The sequence below is a fragment of the Schistocerca piceifrons genome, chromosome 6 (assembly GCF_021461385.2).
Source record: "Schistocerca piceifrons isolate TAMUIC-IGC-003096 chromosome 6, iqSchPice1.1, whole genome shotgun sequence".
Taxonomy (NCBI): Eukaryota; Metazoa; Arthropoda; class Insecta; order Orthoptera; family Acrididae; genus Schistocerca; species Schistocerca piceifrons.
In genome coordinates, this window is record NC_060143.1 from 306,717,213 (window position 1) to 306,735,394 (window position 18,182).

At 40.0% G+C, this 18,182-nt stretch overlaps 1 protein-coding gene across 2 annotated transcripts in view; it reads right to left on the reverse strand.

Moving 5' to 3' along the window:
- LOC124802746 (mitogen-activated protein kinase 15-like) overlaps positions 1 to 18,182 on the reverse strand; it is a 202,165-nt gene that overhangs the window by 92,560 nt on the left and 91,423 nt on the right. For both annotated transcript variants that reach the window (XM_047263729.1, XM_047263730.1), the window contains one exon: positions 5,540 to 5,715. In XM_047263729.1, coding sequence (XP_047119685.1) covers positions 5,540 to 5,715 — 176 coding nt within the window. The remainder of the gene's footprint in view (positions 1 to 5,539; positions 5,716 to 18,182) is intronic.

The following is an 18,182-nucleotide window of genomic DNA, read 5'->3' on the forward strand; positions in this document are numbered from 1 at the left end:
AACTCTTTACGCAGTACCGTACCTCCCATTTCATCTTCATCTACATCCTCTTCCATTTCCATAATATTGTCCTCAAGTACATTGCCCTTGTATAGACCCTCTATGTACTCCCTCCACCTTTCTGCTTTCCATTCTTTGCTTAGAACTGGGTTTCCATCTGAGCTCTTGATATTCATACAAGTGGTTCTCTGTTCTCCAAAGGTCTCTTTAATTTGCCTGTAGGCAGTATCTATCTTACCCCTAGTGAGATAACCCTCTACATCCTTACATTTGTCCTCTAGCCATCCCTGCTTAGATATTTTGCACTTCCTGTCGATCTTGTTTTTGAGACGTTTGTATTCCTTTTTGCCTGCTTCATTTACTGCATTTTTATATTTTTTCCTTTCATCAATTAAATTCAGTATTTCTTCTGTTACCCTAGGATTTCTACTAGCCCTCATCTTTTTACCTACTAGGTCCTCTGCTGCCTTCACTACGTCATCTCTCAAAGCTACCCATTCTTCTTCTACCGTATTTCTTTCCCCCATTCCTGTCAATTGTTCCCTTATGCTCTCCCTGAAACTCTGTACAACCTCTGGTTTAGTCAGTTTATCCAGGTCCCATCTCCTTAAATTCCTACCCCTCGAAATGTCTTACAATTTAAAACCTGGTTCCTAAATCTCTGTCTTACCATTATGTAATCTATCTGAAACCTGTCAGTATCTCCAGGCTTCTTCCATGTATACAACCTTCTTTTATGATTCTTCAACCTAGTGTTAGCTATGATTAAGTTGTGCTCTGTGCAAAATTCTATCAGGCAGCTTCCTCTTTCATTTCTTAGCCCCAATCCATATTCACCTACTACGTTTCCTTCTCTCCCTTTTCCTATTACTGAATTCCAGTCACCCATGACTATTAAATTTTCATCTGCCTTCACTGTCTGAATAATTTCTTTTATTTCATCATACATTTCTTCAATTACTTCGTCATCTGCAGAGCTAGTTGGCATATAAACTTGTACTACTGTAGTAGGCGTGGGCTTCGTGTCTATCTTGGCCACAATAATGTGTTCACTATGCTGTTTGTAGTAGCTTACCCGCACTCCTATCTTTTCATTCATTATTAAACCCACTCCTGCATTACCCCTATTTGATTTTGTATTTATAACCCTGTATTCATCTGACCAGAAGTCTTGTTCCTGCTGCCACCAAACTTCACTAATTCCCACTATATCTAACTTTAACCTATCCATTTCCCTTTTTAAATTTTCTAACCTAACGACGTCCTCTTGAGTAGTCCCCACCTGGAGATCCGAATGGGGGACTATTTTACCTCCGGAATATTTTACGCAAGAGGACGCCATCATCATTTAATCATACAGTAAAGCTGCATGCCCTCAGGAAAAATTACGGCCGTAGTTTCCCCTTGCTTTCAGCCATTTGCAGTACCAGCACAGCAAGGCTGTTTTGGTTAGTGTTACAAGGCCAGATCAGTCAATCATCCAGACTGTTGCCCCTGCAACTACTGAAAAGGCTGCTGCCCCTCTTCAGGAACCACACATTTGTCTGGCCTCTCAACAGATACCCCTCCGTTGTGGTCGCACCTACGGTACGGCTATCTGTATCGCTGAGGCACGCAAGCCTACTCACGAATGGCAAGGTCCATGGGTCTTGGGGGGGGGGGGGGGGGGATAGTGTTTATAAAGAGGCAATTGTAATTAGTTTGGTAGATAACTTCATTAATAGAGACAATGGCTTTCCTTTTGGTAGACTTTTGAACCCTACACTAGCCCGCATCAAAACAGAATGTTCTTCTATGTAGCTAGTCCAAGTGTAAAAATAGTCTTGGAGTGTGATATATTGTTGCTGCCAGTGTTCTACTAAGGGTGGCCGCCACCTGCCCGCTCTTGGAGGGCAGCAACTGTGATGGGTGGCACTTGCACTATGTATAATACAGACATCTGTATAGGATGGCAATCTGCTGCCTTGGTATCAGTTTTCAGCAGGACTCAGCAGTAGCAGCAGCTTTCTCCCGAAAATGGTGAACAGTTGGAGTGCTGCAATACTGAATCAAGTAGATTTTAGGATCTGACAGCAAACCCAAGAAGACTTTCAAGAGGTGTCTCTGTTTATGTCATTGCTAATCAAGTGTGTATTATTAATTTTCTACCTGAGAACCTGTTCTTTTTGTGTAAGCCCATACCAAAGCAAAACAACATGTGCATGCAGACTCCTCCAGATGTGTTTGTGGTATTAATGTGAACTTTTCAAAAATGTTTCAAATGGCTCTGAGCACTATGGGACTTAACTTCCGAGGTCATCAGTCCCCTAGAACTTAGAACTACTTAAACCTAACTAACCTAAGGACATCACACACATCCATGCCCGAGGCAGGATTCGAACCTGTGACCATAGCGGTCACGCAGCTCCAGACTATAGCACCTAGAACTGCTCAGCCACCCTGGCCAGCTTTGTAAACTTTTCAGTAGGATTTGTAATTTTTAACATTAGGGTGTTGGGTTTCTGAGAACTAAGTTCTTGAAATGCCACACCAACTGCAGAGAAAGTAGCAACAAGTTTATGCAGTTTGGGCTGGTGGCCAAATTGCACTGAAAGAACATCATACTGAGATCTGGGATAGCAGTGAAGGGGAAACGGGAGTACAAATTACTATGCTGTTGATTCATGCTCACACTAAATGTGTGGGCCTAGTCAGTATTCACAGACTCGAGCCTTGGGGAAACGGGGACGGATCGACCAGAACAGCACAATCTGGTAGCATTTCAATTTTTCCTTTTTGTGCCTGTAACAAAGCTTCAGTAAGGAGTTTTCTGCGTTGAGTGTATGGGGTGAAAGATGATCCTCTTTTCTATTACTCACAGCCTGTAGCCGTTCCAGCCACTGGTTGGTGTTAGACTGCTGGTCTGTTTTTTTCTGGGAAGGGAGCAACTTGGCTTGTGTTTCTTGAGGTCGATGACCGTGGAGTTCACAAAGTGAATAGCTACACAAACAGAAAGTCCAGAGTGTAACAAAACTCATCACAAGTTTACAAAAACAGTCCAAGGAGCACTCCAAACCATTCTGGTACTCAATGGCGTGTCTCTAAGGCTTCAATGAACTAGCAAGACTGACTGGCAACTGATGGGCTGTGGTATTTACAGGCACACTCAAGGCAATGACCCGCCCAACATGATATGTCTGTAGCTACAGTGGCGCCCCTCATGGGAGCAATCTGCAGCCAGAATACGAAGGCCAATTATTGTGGGCCTGTCCTCTATATCAATACTCTGACTAGATGAGGAATCAGGATCATCATCAGATACTAAAGTATCTCTAGCTGTGCGTTTGGGATGGTTACCACGAGTGCTGTGGTTTTGGGGTTCAAATGAGCTGATATTCTCTCCCTCAAGTGAAACAAAAGCTATGACTTGTGCCTAGGACTAAGAATTGATGTCTGAGGCCACCATTGTCAGGCTAGGTGTGAAATTTTGTCACAGTGTTTCGAAAGTTTGATATCAGGTTACAGGCTGGAGTTATCCAAACTTTTATTTATTATTTTGATGTGATACGCAGTCAGTGTTTTATGTTCCTGAATTTTCTTCCACCTCTCAAAACTGGACATGTCAGTGAATGAGGGGGTTTGTGTCCTGGGCAGTTTACACATTTAGGGAGGTTTTCAGTAGGTCTACCCTCATCCTTTGTCCTTCTACACGCCAAACATTTCGACCAAAGGCTGCGATGAAAGCTACAGTGTCCACTCTACCATTCTTAGGACCTCTCTTAATATGACAAACAAAATGTACTTCATGCCATGATAGGTTAGCTAGCAGTTCTTTGTAACTTTAAGTCCTAATGGAAGATAATACCTTGATTCCAGCTGAGGTTGTTACGAGGAGAGATGGTAACTGGTATACCCCCAAGCTTGTCACAGTTATGAAGTGACTGGGACTGGTTATCATTTCAAGTTTTGATCAACAGAGATCCATTTCCCATTTTCTCTATTGCACCAACTTCTCCAAACTTACTCCCAATATTTCCAACAAAAAACAGTGGCTTCACTGCTGTAACACATTCTTTATTGGTTCTGGAGCATACTTAGAACTGGGCTGCCTGTCTCCATTTTTTCTTGCCTGAGTCTCATTCCATAGTGTGGCTCAAGATGAAAATGACATATGTTTGTAAGTCTCTGCACAGAAATCTTGTTTTCTATTTGCTGATACAGCAGTGCTAGCAAGGCCAGCACTATGGGTAACTTTGATCCATTTCAACATGAGTCAGCCACCATGATGCTATCCACTCCAATCAGAGGCTGCCCCTTGTGTGCCAACCTGCCAAAGCAAAGGCCAGCTGGCAAAGAAGCTGTTGCCCGAGCCCCAGTGCTCAGACTGAACAGGCGCCTACTTCTTGGCATACATGGGGCATTTGCAGCTCAGGCATTAGCAGTGCAATCCCTTTTTTGTCAGGGGGCTACAACCATGAAGGTCCATGATGACTTGCCCATAATGGATTGGCAACTGTTCTAGATTTGTGGTGTGGACATAAATCCACTCTAATAGTGGGTGCATGGGATTGCAGTGGACACTCAATAGTTTATGTACCACATAAGGTGTTCTTCACCAAATGGCCAGCACTTCTATGAGATTTGGAAAAGTGGAGGCCTGGAAAAATGAAGGTCAAACCCTAAAAGGAGACAAGGGGACCACAAGTAACTACACCAGAAAGGCTGAGGGACAGGTTGCAATGTGAGCTAATACTGATGGTTGCCTTCATACTAGATGAGTCATCAATAGAGTCACCTGACTAGGTATCTAGGTACAGGACTCATTTTAGTGCCTCTTTCAACAGGCAGGAGTTACCACGGGTCTATTCTAGCCCCTGACACCGTAGATTGAAATCATTAAGGATGGAGCACAATCTCAAATTGGCTAATGTAGTGACAGGAAATTAACCACCGGTCTCTTGAAGATGCCATCTCTGAATGATTACAAAAAATACTGAAAACCTAAATTAAAATCACCAGATGTGGATTTCAGTCCTACACCTTCTGATTAAGTCAGTGTCTTTAATTAATGCAACATCTCTTTCAGAAACAGTTTTTTTTATGTACGTGTAATTTCTTTTATGGGGTGTCCACCCCTGTTCACATTTTTATGACTAATCGTACTCGCTCATGTAATAACAAATACTGTACAGCACACTGGGGGAAGAGTAATGTTTAAATCATAGTAACTGCTGCTGTTTCGTGAAGTACATATTATCAATGTTGTTTTCAAATTGCAGTTTCTCCAATGGTGTGTACATGTACAGGCTTTATTAAAAAGAAGGAAATGTTCATTTATTCTTTGTATAACAAGAATTTTCAGCATGTTTACAAAAGACTGTTTACAGCCTTCAATAAAAATTTGGAAATCTGTAGTTATTGCTTTGTGTGGAAATCAGCTAACAGTCACATGTAAAACACAAGAGAAAGCACAGTCCTCAAATGTCTTCTTTTACTAGCAGTAATACAGCACATCAGCAGCAGGTCTACAATTAAGTGAGTATAAATAATGCTTACTTACCTTTTGCTCGCCACCAGTATTTCTGGGGCTCTGTACCAGCGGGTAGCAACATAGTCAGTTAAAGGTGGATCACTCAATCCTTCTCCAGAACCATCATCCACCTGCGACAGTGACCTTGCCAGACCAAAATCAGCCACTTTGCAGTGACACTCAGAATCCAAAAGAATATTAGATGGCTGAAAAGAAACACGTATGTGCATAAATGATGAAACAGAAATCTATAGTAAATGCTCTTTTTTTTAAAAAAAATTATGTAATTGTTTTTACATTCTTTGCAATGCAACTTCTTTCTTTTAAATATCACAAGATTTTTCAGTTATGTAAGGAAAACAATTGCTATTTATCATAAATATGATATGTTAAGTAGCAAACAGACACAATTAAATGACTAACACATTAGCTTCTGGCCAAAGCCTTTGTCAGAAAAAGAAAGAGAAACACACACTATTCATTCACACAAGGAAGCACACCTCATGCACAAATTACCACCATCTCCAGCAGTTTGGCTCAGAATGCAACAATGGAACCAGCAATCTGAAGGAGGAAAGTAAGGGGAAGGGATAGCAGAGGGGGGAGGGGTGGGGGTGGGGGGAGAAGAAGGTGAAGAGCACTGACTGGCTAAGTACGCACAGGCTAGACGGCCAACAGGCACAGCCTCGGGAGGCTGTGGGGCTCCTCTTTTTTGCTCTGTTTCCCTCCTCCCTCCTCCACACCTTCCTGCCCCATAGCCTCCTGAGACTGCATCTGTTGGCTTTCTGATGCCTGCATACTTTGCCAGACAGCATTCTTCTCTCCCCCCGCCCCCCCCCCCCCCCCCCCATACACTGCTATTCTTTCCCCTTCCTTGCCACTTCCAGATTGCTGCTTCCACTTCACATGACAGTTGCATTCTGGTCCAAGCTGCCAGAGACAGTGGTCATGTGAGCATATTTCTTTTTCTAACAAAGGCTTTGGCTCAAAGTTAATGTGTAAGTGTCTTTTAAATGTGCCTATCTGCAACTTAACATGTCATCTTTACAGTAAGTAGCAAACTGTCTTTTCCTTACATTGTTAACGTTACAACCTGGAATCTCTATTGTTCACAATATTTTTCATTACACTATGTCAAATGATTATGTTGAGCCAAGATTCATAAGGTTCCAGAACTTACACTAAGCACTGAACAAGCAAGAAAACTGAAGTTCAGCATTACGTACCACTCAGGACTTGAACATAAAATAGCATTCAGGCAGCACATATTTTACTTCATTCAGCTATTGGTTGAACACCCTTTTTTTTAAGTCTGCAATTCTGATGATTACATCGAAGTACATATACCCACTAGGTGTCATGCATTATTTTCATATTCTGATTTATTACTGTTATGTTGCAAATTTAATTTATGTATATACTCTGCAAATCACTGCAAAGTGCATGACAGAAGGTACTTTTACATGATTCCGCATGTCAGTGTTTCTTCACAGTTCACATTCATACAGAGCGTGGGAAGAATGACTGCTTAAGTGCCTCAACGCATGCTGTTATTAATCTAATCTTGTCTTCACAATCACTATGGGAGCAATACACAGGGGCCTGAAGAATGCCTCTACATTCTTCCCTTAAAACTGGTTCTTGAAATTGTGTAAGCAAACTTCCCTTTGATTAATTTGCATCTGTTACATTACATGCCACCTTTCTTTGAATATGTTCCATGTCCACCGTTGGTCTCATTTGGTATGAGTCCCACACATTTGGGCAATGTTCTAAGATGGTATGCACAAGTGATTTGTAAGCAGTCTGTTTTGTAGACTGACTGTATTTTCCTAGTATCCTGCTAATGAATCAAAGTCTATTATCTGCCATGATGATCACACCCCTATGATTCAAACTGATATGCAGTCTCTCCTTATAACCTCAGGCACCTCACAAAGCCTAACACCTCTATCAATTGAGCTTTTTACCCCATCTTTTACCTTCTTCCTAAGATCCACAAACCCAACTAACCTGGTCATGCAATAGTTGCTGGCTTCAAAGCACCCACTGAACACACAGCTGTCTCATCTCCCTCCTTTATTAAAGACACCAACTATTTTCTAGATCATTGAAATCTGTGCTCATCCCACTCCTACCACATGCCTTGCTTGTCACCACTGATACCACCTCCCTCTATACCAACACCCTCCATGCACATGGTTGGTCTGATGCTGAACAGTTTATCAGTCAGCACCCACCTGATTCCAAACCTATGACTTCCTGGCACCCTAATCAACTTTATAACATCTGTCTCCATACACTATCACTCTTACCCCTTAACCATCCCTCCTGCAAGACTTACCCTGTGCACCCTTCTACCACCATCTATATCAGCACTGTAACTAGCAAAACAAATACTATCAAAATGATTACCACCTGTGAAATGATACATGCCATATACCAACTATTACGTAAACACTGTTCACCCTTTTTCATCAACATGGTTACCACCAAGTTATCATTACGATGGATGGACATAGACAGAGTGTGTACACTAGCAATGGACAATATCCTGTTGCACAGCATGCTCGACAACATGAAAGTCGTGACCATGGTGCCTGTTTCACCACATGTGCTAACTGGATTCTCCCAAAGACGCCAGTTTCTCAGAACTCCACAGGTGGGAACAAGTGCTACAAGATGTCCTTGGTTCTCTCCACCCATCTGGCCTTATTCAAATTAGTTTCTTCGGTCTGAGCATTTCTTCACAACAAATATTCCTTCCTTCACTCCGTTTTAGTTTTCTACATCTTTCATTTTCTGACCTATCTGTTTTCCACCATTTCCCTCCCACATGCAGTGCAGTTAGCTTGTTGCTCTATTAACTCATGCACAATGTTTTAGCAGAAATCACTGTCTTGAACATTGCCCTATCTTCCACCTTTAAAGTGTCAGGTTTCCAAAGCTCATCTGGTGCAGTCCACAACAATCAGTCTTTCCTCCTCGTCCCCTCCATAAAGTCTCCCTTGACCTAGGGTTCTGGATGACTTTTCTGAACTCTGCCCCTTTTCATATACCTCACCAGTCCTTTTCCTTCAGCTTGCTTTCTTCCCCTTCAACTCTTCTGCCAGAAGAAGGAACCACTAGCTCCAAACACTTGCAAACTATAATACATTCTATATGCGTGTTCTTCTGCCGCTGCTTGGTGAGTAGACATTTTATCTATCCAATTATATTTTCAAAAACTGATTTTTTTGTTGAAGCCTATTATCTGCCTTATTTACAACTGAGCCTATGCAATCATTTTACTTCAAACCCCCAACACATTGTTTTTACACCCAAATATTTTTATGAGTTGATTGATTCGAATTGCAAATCACTGATATTGTAATCATAGAATACTTGATGTAACAGTGTGTTGGTGCCGTTATGTTATAACAGGAAAGAGCCGAGAAAAGAACCTTGCCAGACATCATGTATCAAACAAATTGACTGGAAGAAGAAATTAGGTTACAGATTTTAAAAAGGTGCAGCTTTAGAAGTGGTCACACAGATCGTGCACTGTTTAGAGCCTGTTCAACATGCAGATTGTCAAATATATCTGGAGTAAGAAATACTACAAACTCTATCATTATTTCATATATTAGCTCTGCCTCATTATGGTCACAACAACAGGCCCAGTTCCACCAGCTTCAGATTCACATTGACCAACCTGTCACTGCCTCTGCACCATGGTCAAACACTTCTAAAAATAGCACAGGCAATCATTAACACACCTCTCAGGGCCGCAAGTCAAACTTACATCCTTGTCAGTATTTTCACACTCATGAGTGGTATAACTCAAACTTCCTCAATGTTTTTACATCTACATCTGTTATATCTACATCTATACTCATTAAACCACCTTTTACAGCATGACAGATGATACTTTGTGTACCATTGTCCCTTCTTCCCTTTCCTGCTCCAGTCACAAATGCTGTGCAGAAAGAACAGTTGTTGGTCAGCCTCCTTGAGAGCTCAAATCTCTGATTTTACCTTCATTGTCTTTCTTTGAGACTTGTAGGAGAATGCAAAATATTGTTTGACTCATCTAGGTACATGTTCTATCAGAATCCTAATAATATACCATGTTGTGATTCACAGTGCATCTCTTCCAGCATCCCTCATTAGAGTTGGGTGAGCATCTCCATGATGCTTTAGCACTCAGTAACATGGATGAAATGCACTGCCTTTCTTTTAATATTCTCTATTTCCTCTATTAATCCTATCTGTTACGGGTCCCAGGCTGATGAGCAATATTCACGTATTGGTCCTACATGGGTTTTATAAGCTACCTCCTTTGCGGGTGAACTACAATGACTGAGGATTCTTCCAATAAATCTTATTCTGGCATCTGCCTTTCCTGTGATTATTTTTGTGTGGTCACTCCACTTTAAATACTTCATATGCATACTCACAGATATGTAATATTTGTGACTGCTTCCAGTTATTGCCCTGCCATCATGTGTTCAGATAATAGGTTTCAACCTATTTATGCACACTATGTTTATGGCGTGGGTCCACTGTCAATCCTTGCACCAAGTGTTGATCCTCTGCAGGTCTTCCTGCATTTTACTACAATTTTCTTGTCTTCCAACTTCTTTGTATACAACAAAATCATCTGCAAACAGCCTCATGGAGCTTCTGAAGCTACCTGCTTGGTCATTTATATACATTGAGAAAGTGCTAATTCCATAACACTCCCTTGGGGTACGCCCGAAGTTACTTTTACCTCTGAAGACTTCTCTAATTTTAAGAATGACATGCAATGTTCTGTTTGCTATAAATTCTTCCAACCAATTACAAGTTGGTCTGTTGTTCTGCTCCTATTTTCCTTATTAAGTGACAGTTCAGAATGGTACTGAATGCCTTCTGGAAATCAAAGAATACAGCACCAACTTGGGCTGTAAGGAGTATGGCTGTTACCAAGTGTATGCAATGGTGAGCTAGCACAGTCAGGGACAGAGTTCATATATTTGCAATAGATGTTAACCTTGTAGAAATCCAGTATTATTCAAGTTCCAGTAGACTCTGTGAGACTGAAATAATGCTATCATCAGCATCGAGTTTTCTTACAAATTGATAATGATTATACAGTTACTCTAGTCATGCTGAAAACATGTCAAAATATTGGCTTCCCACCAAGGTACCTAGTGAATTATAATCTAGAGACTCATAGTAAACAGGATATTCCAAGCAAGGCATTCATGGCAGACACAATAGACAAATAAATGGTCTGTGAAATTCCTACCACAGAGGAAGCATAATAAGCAATATCAAATAATGTATGAAAGGATGACCCTTAATCAAATCAATAACATTAGTGATTCAAAGTTATTCCTGCAGCAAGCTAGCTTCAGGCCAAGTAAATCTTGTACTGGCCAGATCTTGGCATTCATGGAGCATACAGAGGAGGGATATGAAAATAAATTAATAACTGGCTTTGCTCTCGTTGATTTAAGTGTCACTTAGATGCAATAAACCACCAATAACTATTACTTAAAATCTATGATATTATTAGGAACCATCAAGCAGTAAAAATTATAGAAACCTTGCTGCAAAATTGACAATTCTACATCACCATTGAAGGGAAAAATTTCGTTGGAGAAGCAGAAAAATGGCCTCACTCAGGGAAGTGTTCTAGTCCCCATCGTGTTCAACATATATATGAATGATCAGCCAATACCCAAAGATATGAGACATTTTTCTACGCTGATGATTTGGGTATCACAGCATAAGGAAAAAATGTTTGCGGACGTAGATGTGAAGTTGGAGAATACCCTAGAAGATATGTCAACATATTATGATGACAACTCTCTCAATCCCACTGAAACGAAAGTTGGTGCTTTACGACTGCACACATGCCTAGCAAATAGAAAGCTGGACATTAACTGGAATGGGTTTGAACTTGAGCACACAGACCAGACAATGTACCTTGATGTTGCTCTAGACAGGTCCCTCACTCACAAACACCACTGCAAAAAAACGTGAAATACAAGGAACAGTATCATTAGAAAGCGAACTGGCAGTACGCAGGGTGCTAAACTTACTGTGCTTATAAGCACAGATTTAGCACTTTGTTTTTCTGCAGCTGGTTATGCATTCCCTGTCTGGTCTAGGTCGGCACATTCAAATAAAGGTTGACATAAGTCTTAACAAAATATGTACTCTAGTCACAAGATGCATGAAGCCCACTCCACTGGAAAAGCTCTACAAAGCTTCAGGTTTCAGCAGTCTTGTAAGGTAGCTCATGAAAATAACAAGCAGTTCATAAAGACAGCTTATGAGCACCATCCACTAAAAAAGGACTGAATTCAAGACATCATTTCTCTATTACTCTTTGCACAACCCCCTGCTGGCTATCCTGTTTCAGAACATTCACTAGGTGGCATTGAATTAAACTACAGGTCATGGAAAATGCTAAACCATATCAGAACTGGTATAGCCCCCCTTCAAAATCAATCTGATAAAATGGAGCCTATTAGAACTAGATGATAATAAATGTGGAGAAATACAAAATGTGGGACATGCCAAAACTGTCCTGCATGTTGCTCTCTAGATGACCTCTATCTAAGCACCTCTTTTGACATATCCCAGTATTGGGCTGAAAAATTGACAGTTCCAGACGCAAAAAGTAAGCATGTGGGCCTGACACATTAATCACATCTGATTTCTATTCTCTTGCTTGCACCATCCAATATGAATTAATCTCATTGATGATGATGATGGTGGTGGTGGTGGTGGTTTTTGCCCATTAGATAAGTTGACCATTGAAAGTTCAACATTACCAGCCCCCCTGGTTTTCCATCATTCTCTTCACATCACAGGAGGGTGACAGTTCAAATACCCATCTGGCCATCCTGATTAAGGTTTTCCATGATTTTCCTTAATCACTCCATGCAAATTCTGAGATGGTTCCTTTGAAAAGTGTATGGGAAACCTCTTCCCCATCCTTTCATAATCTGAGGTTGTGCTCCATCTCTAATTATCGTGCCATTGGAAGGCTTTACACTTCAGTCTTCCTTCCTGCCTTCTTTTTCATAACTGCATATGATTTATTTATCTTGATGTTGTCAATTAATTGGAATCTGCATCTAACTCTGTCCACTTTCCAGTCATCATTTCCTTTCATGCATCCCTTATTAAGCAGTGCTACTCATCCAGTGTCCTAGCCAAATCTGCTACTCCTCACAATTATTGCAGTGCTTGTCTTTTCTCATTCATCCTTTGTAATGAACGCTCATGCCTTATTTTATCTGTCTATTTCACACATTCCATTCTTCTCCATATCCACATCTTGAAAGCCAAAAATTCTATTGAACAAGATATTTCCTTTCACATGCTGAAAGATTTATGCCACAAATTTGCATCATAAATCACACCCAGTCTAGGGTGTGTAACTGTGAACCACATATTATTTTGAAGCTTTCAGCAATGAGCAAATTCTGTAGAGCATGGTCTGTACCCATTACTGTAAAGCAATCAATCAAGAATGAGTTAGAATGCCTGCAATATTTGGTCATTAATGACCCTGTAACATAATCAAGCAAATAAGCCATGCCATTGGTGGTTATCATGAAAGTTAAAGCTTCTCTTTAAATGTGTGATGATTTTGAGTCCACAGTAAACACAAAATCTTTGACAGAATTGCACCCAGAACCGGTTTAAGACCCAAGAGGCACCACTTAGAGTGTGACACTGACAAGGGTGCCAGTGGCATCACAACTGTAAGAGTTCTATCCAGAACATACCACAATTAGTAGCAGCCCCTTGGGATGTCAAGCAGAAAAGGTACTCAAGTGCAAGATTTTTATACAGTGCATATCATAATTAATACCAAAAACTGTAATGGGTGAAGATGTACAATTGCTGTTTGGTCCCCTCCCCCAAATCAACCAATCAACCAGCCAAGATATAGGGGGGGGGAAGGAGGGAGTGAGTGCCAAAGAGTCACTTGTGCAAAAAAATTTCTCAAACTGGTCCTGCTTATGCTTGAAATCTAGACAAAAAGAACTGGCAGGATTAGTAGGAAATAAATACTTTTCAAAAATAAAACTGGCAGATGCCTACTTCCAGTTTTTGCTAAATCCACAATTCCATGACATAAAGGTAACTAATACTGCTTTGGTCCCTGAGATATTTACACCTCCCGCTTAGTGTAGCAGGTGTCCTAATAGTATTACAAATATATCTCAAACAGCTTATCATACTGCTCTGTGCAAACTATTTCAGTGTCATCATAGAAACACGAAAGTGCAAATAAGACCACCTGGAAAATCTTTGTAGCATGTTCAGGGAACCAGATTAAAATGTTACCTACAGAAATGCAAGTTTTGAGAGCCCAGATTGGGAAGTTCAACAGGCATCATCCCCACTAAATAGCATCTGGCAGGAGCTGACTTAAAATCTCAAGGGTCTGCCAGTAAAAATAAGGCAGGAAACTAAAAAATTCAAACATCTGAAAATAAAATAAAAGAATACTTCATCATCTATTCCTACAGTTTATTAAGATATGTTGACTCACTATGTCAATTACTCATAATTTTAGCATGTTGCTAAAGGGTTTTCCGGTGGGTTAGTTGTAGAAATAGTTCACATTCTCACTGCATGGTATCCAGCACTGGCACCATTAAAGTCACAAGAAACTATTGGTCACACAAGGGATGATGCTTCGGTGGTGACATAAATATTCAGTTGACAATGGCAATCAGGGTCAAACACCAGTGCAGATGTGACTTTTGACAGAGGGCACTGGGGCAGCTGGCAGCAGTGCACAGTATGAATGACAGCCTTTGTGCCTATGATGAAGCCCTCAGTTCAGTATCCAACATGTGGCACAGCTGTCTTCCCCAGTACCAATCAATTGGCCACCAAATTTTGCTCATCACTCCTGCATATTTCCTGCCTAAACTGACATAAAAAAGGTACTTCAGTCGTAGCTCAGGAATGTGTTTATCACAGCTGAAGATGTAAGCCAGTTGCACCAATGAAATATGTGCAATTTTATGACATCTGATTTATCACCCAAGAACCATTTCTACAACTTAACTCTAATGTCTGTATTAAACAGATCTTGTTACTGTCATTTTTAAGCATTAAAAGAAGAGGAAAAAGACACGGAAGCAGAAGACTATTTTGTGGGAAAACTCAAGCAGAATAAGACAGGTAGAATCACTTACATATGAAAAAAACTTTAAAATAACTTAAAAGGGGCAGTAAAAGAAGTGCTAGGAATAAATAGCAGAAAGGGGGTAAGGAAAACGCTGATAATGAATGAGATAAGAAATAAATTGGAGAAAAAAAGCATGTGGAAAAATACATACACAGACAAGGGGAAAAGAATGTACAAGAATCTAAAACAGTGGTAGTCAACCTTTTTTACCTATGGACCAGTTTTTTATCCCTGTTAGTAGAAAAATTTTCTAACTACCCACTGGCTCCACAGGAATGGTGATTTGTCTAGCACAAAAGTAACTTTATTATAAAATTTATAAAGCAGAGTTACAACAAGTTGAAGCATATAACAATAAATACTTACCCCAAACACTTAATGCTAAAACATTATGAAAACCTAATGAAAATATTTTTAAAACTCATACTGCCTATCACCCAACATGAAAGCTGGAATGCCAACTTGTGGGTGATAGGGACCAAGTTAAGTACCACTGGTTTAAATAATTAATTAAGAAGAGAGCTGGATTAAAACAGATAGAAGCACACCGAAGAGAAATATAACAACATTAAATAGTTAGACAGAGACAGCAGGTATGACTTAACATATAAAGACGTGATGGGGTTGAAAGAGAAAGAGGGCGTAAAGAGTGCCATGGAGATAGAGACACAGAACAATAGGACGGCAAACAACTCCTGCAAAACAAAGGGGAGGTAGAAGAAATACATTGACTGTTTATATAAGGCAGGAGGGAGGATGTAAGGAGACAGGAGACAGAACAATTTGAACTGCAAATCAAAAGTATAATAATGAATGAAGAAGAGGAAAGGTACAATAGCCCACAAAGTGGATTGGAGGCAGCTCTTAAGGAGATGAAAGACCAAAGGTTGTAGGGATTGATGAGCTGTCAACAGAAATATTTAGATGGAAAAGAGAAGGAAGAGGTATTGAGAATATGTAGGGAAATACATTCAAAAGGAGTGTGGCCTATCAATTATTTAGAATCAATCTTGCTACCCGTCAAAAAGAAAAAAAAAACACCATAAAATGTAAATAGCATATGATATTAAAACTGACACCACATTCTATCACAGTTTAAGTGAAATGTGATCAATAGGAGAATGTAGAGCAAGCTGAAGAGCATAATGGGAGAAGTGTAGTATGGTTTCTGCAGAGGGGTACAAACAAGAGATGCTATAAGCTTATGAATGCTACGAGAGAGCCACATTGAAAAGAATAGGAATAATTTTATTAATTTGGAAAAATCTCTTGATAGGGTGAGGTGAGATCAGAAATGAAATCCATATACTTGTCAGTGAGTCCTGTGATATCATCTCTGAACTCACACAGTCTCCATGTGCCTGTAAACGAGACTCTTTGAGTCTCCATCACAGTTCACTTGTCACAAAAGTCTACTGTTGGTTACAAGTGAACTTGACTCATTCAGAAAGGAAAGCACACAAGTTTGCAACTATAACTGCAGACTCAGAGTATTCCTGCTACATAAGCTACAATTTTGAAAGAAATTTTCACCATTAAATGGTAAATTACTATTCATTCATTTTACACACTCATGATTTCAGTTTTGTAGCCATACTCAGGTGCAAGTTGAAACATCACAAAATGTCCAACCTGCCTAAATGACAGAAGCGAATTATATACCAGTATTACAACTGATTGGTTAATAGTGAGTATTCCTCTGTTCACACACGCATTTGTAAAGATAAATCTGTTTTGAAGACTACTGTAAATTTACTTTAATATTTAATATCTATTCAGAGCATGTCTAATAATTATGTTGACATATAAACACTTTAGAGGTGTTACCGAGGCTGTAACGGCAGTACCAGAAAATGTGACATAAGGATAAAGTGCGATATCTCTAAATGTGATTAATTATTAAAATAAATTACAGAAATGAATGATAAGTTACACAACTCAATGTTGGCAGATAAATGCAAGTTGTGATGGCCAAATGAATACAGAAATAGCCTGCTCTTTTTCCAAAAGCGTATAACAGTGATGATGTTCTGTGCCCACTTTTTGTTTGACTCAGCATATACAAGGTGAGACAATAAAGCAATGGGACTGATGTGAAAAAAAAATGTTGCTTACCGTTTTAGTCAAGTTTGCTATTGTCTCCTTCAAAGTAGTTCCCTTCTGATTGCACACACTTTTTCCAGTGCTTCTGCCATTGATGGTAACGTTTCTGGAACTCGTCTTCTGTAATATCCTCTAAGACCCTCATCACAGTTTTTTGGACATCTTATGTTGTTTGAGAATGGTGTCCTTTGACCACAGTTTTGACTTTTGGAAATAGAAAAAAGTCACATGGAGTGATATCTGGTAAATAAGGTGGCTGTGGTAGTACTGAAATTTGTCTTGAGTTTAAAAATTGCTGTACTGACAGAGCACTATAGGATGGTGCATTATCGTGATGCAAATCTTCAGCTATTATTAGACCAACCATTTCTTGATTGATGTTCAGTTCTTCTGCAATCATTTTCACGGATAATCTTTGATCAGATCGTACGAGTTCACGCACCCTGGCCAAGTTGACATCCGTCTGCGATGTTGATGATCGTGCACTGCGGTCTTCATCTTCAACATTCATTCTGCCTCCACTTAACATTTTATACCAATGAAAAACTTGAGCTCTTGACATAACCTCCTCTCCAAAAGCCTTCTGAAGCTTACTGTAAGTTGTCGTCACGTTTTCACCCAATTTAACGCAAAAAGAAATGGCATACCATTGCGCAATATTATGCGGTTCCATTTCCGTGATGAGAGATACAAACACGTGTTAACTTATTACAGCACAACTCACGACTGAGCAGTTGCATCGATGTGCCGCTTGGACTAGAAGAAGCTTATAGACAAAGGTCAAAGATATTGTACCTACGCAAGCCTGCAGGGTTGCCACATCTTGCAAAGAAAATCAGTCTCATTACTTTATTATCGCACCTAGTATGTTTACTCATGGTGAAGGTGAAATGAACACAAACACAACCATTTTGTTTGCACTGAATGAAATTTGTATGTTCTTCATCTGGAGCATGGACTGCAGTGTGAAACTTATTTCAGGTATCACTGCTCCTGTGAAGGAGCACATTTGCAATTGAGTGCTTTACATCAATTAATTTAAGTCTTACACTCAACAGTCTGACAAAATACAATTATCTGATCCCAACAAGTGGTCATTCCACCTTGTAAGTGCTACTTTGCAGCAGCATGTACTATCTTCCGTACTAACAAGTCCCAACTAGCCTTACACAACTGCATGCTTCAGTAAAAGAACACAAGTCAATGACTACAAAGTGACTGCAATAACACAGTTCTTAGATTCATCATACTCACAGAACTAACATGGGAAGTCCCTTAGCACTGATGATTTGTGAAGCAGATGACCCAAACATTAGACTTTTACTCACTCTGTTATTGATCGTTAACTCTCATTTTTTCTCTTAACAAAACAAAGCA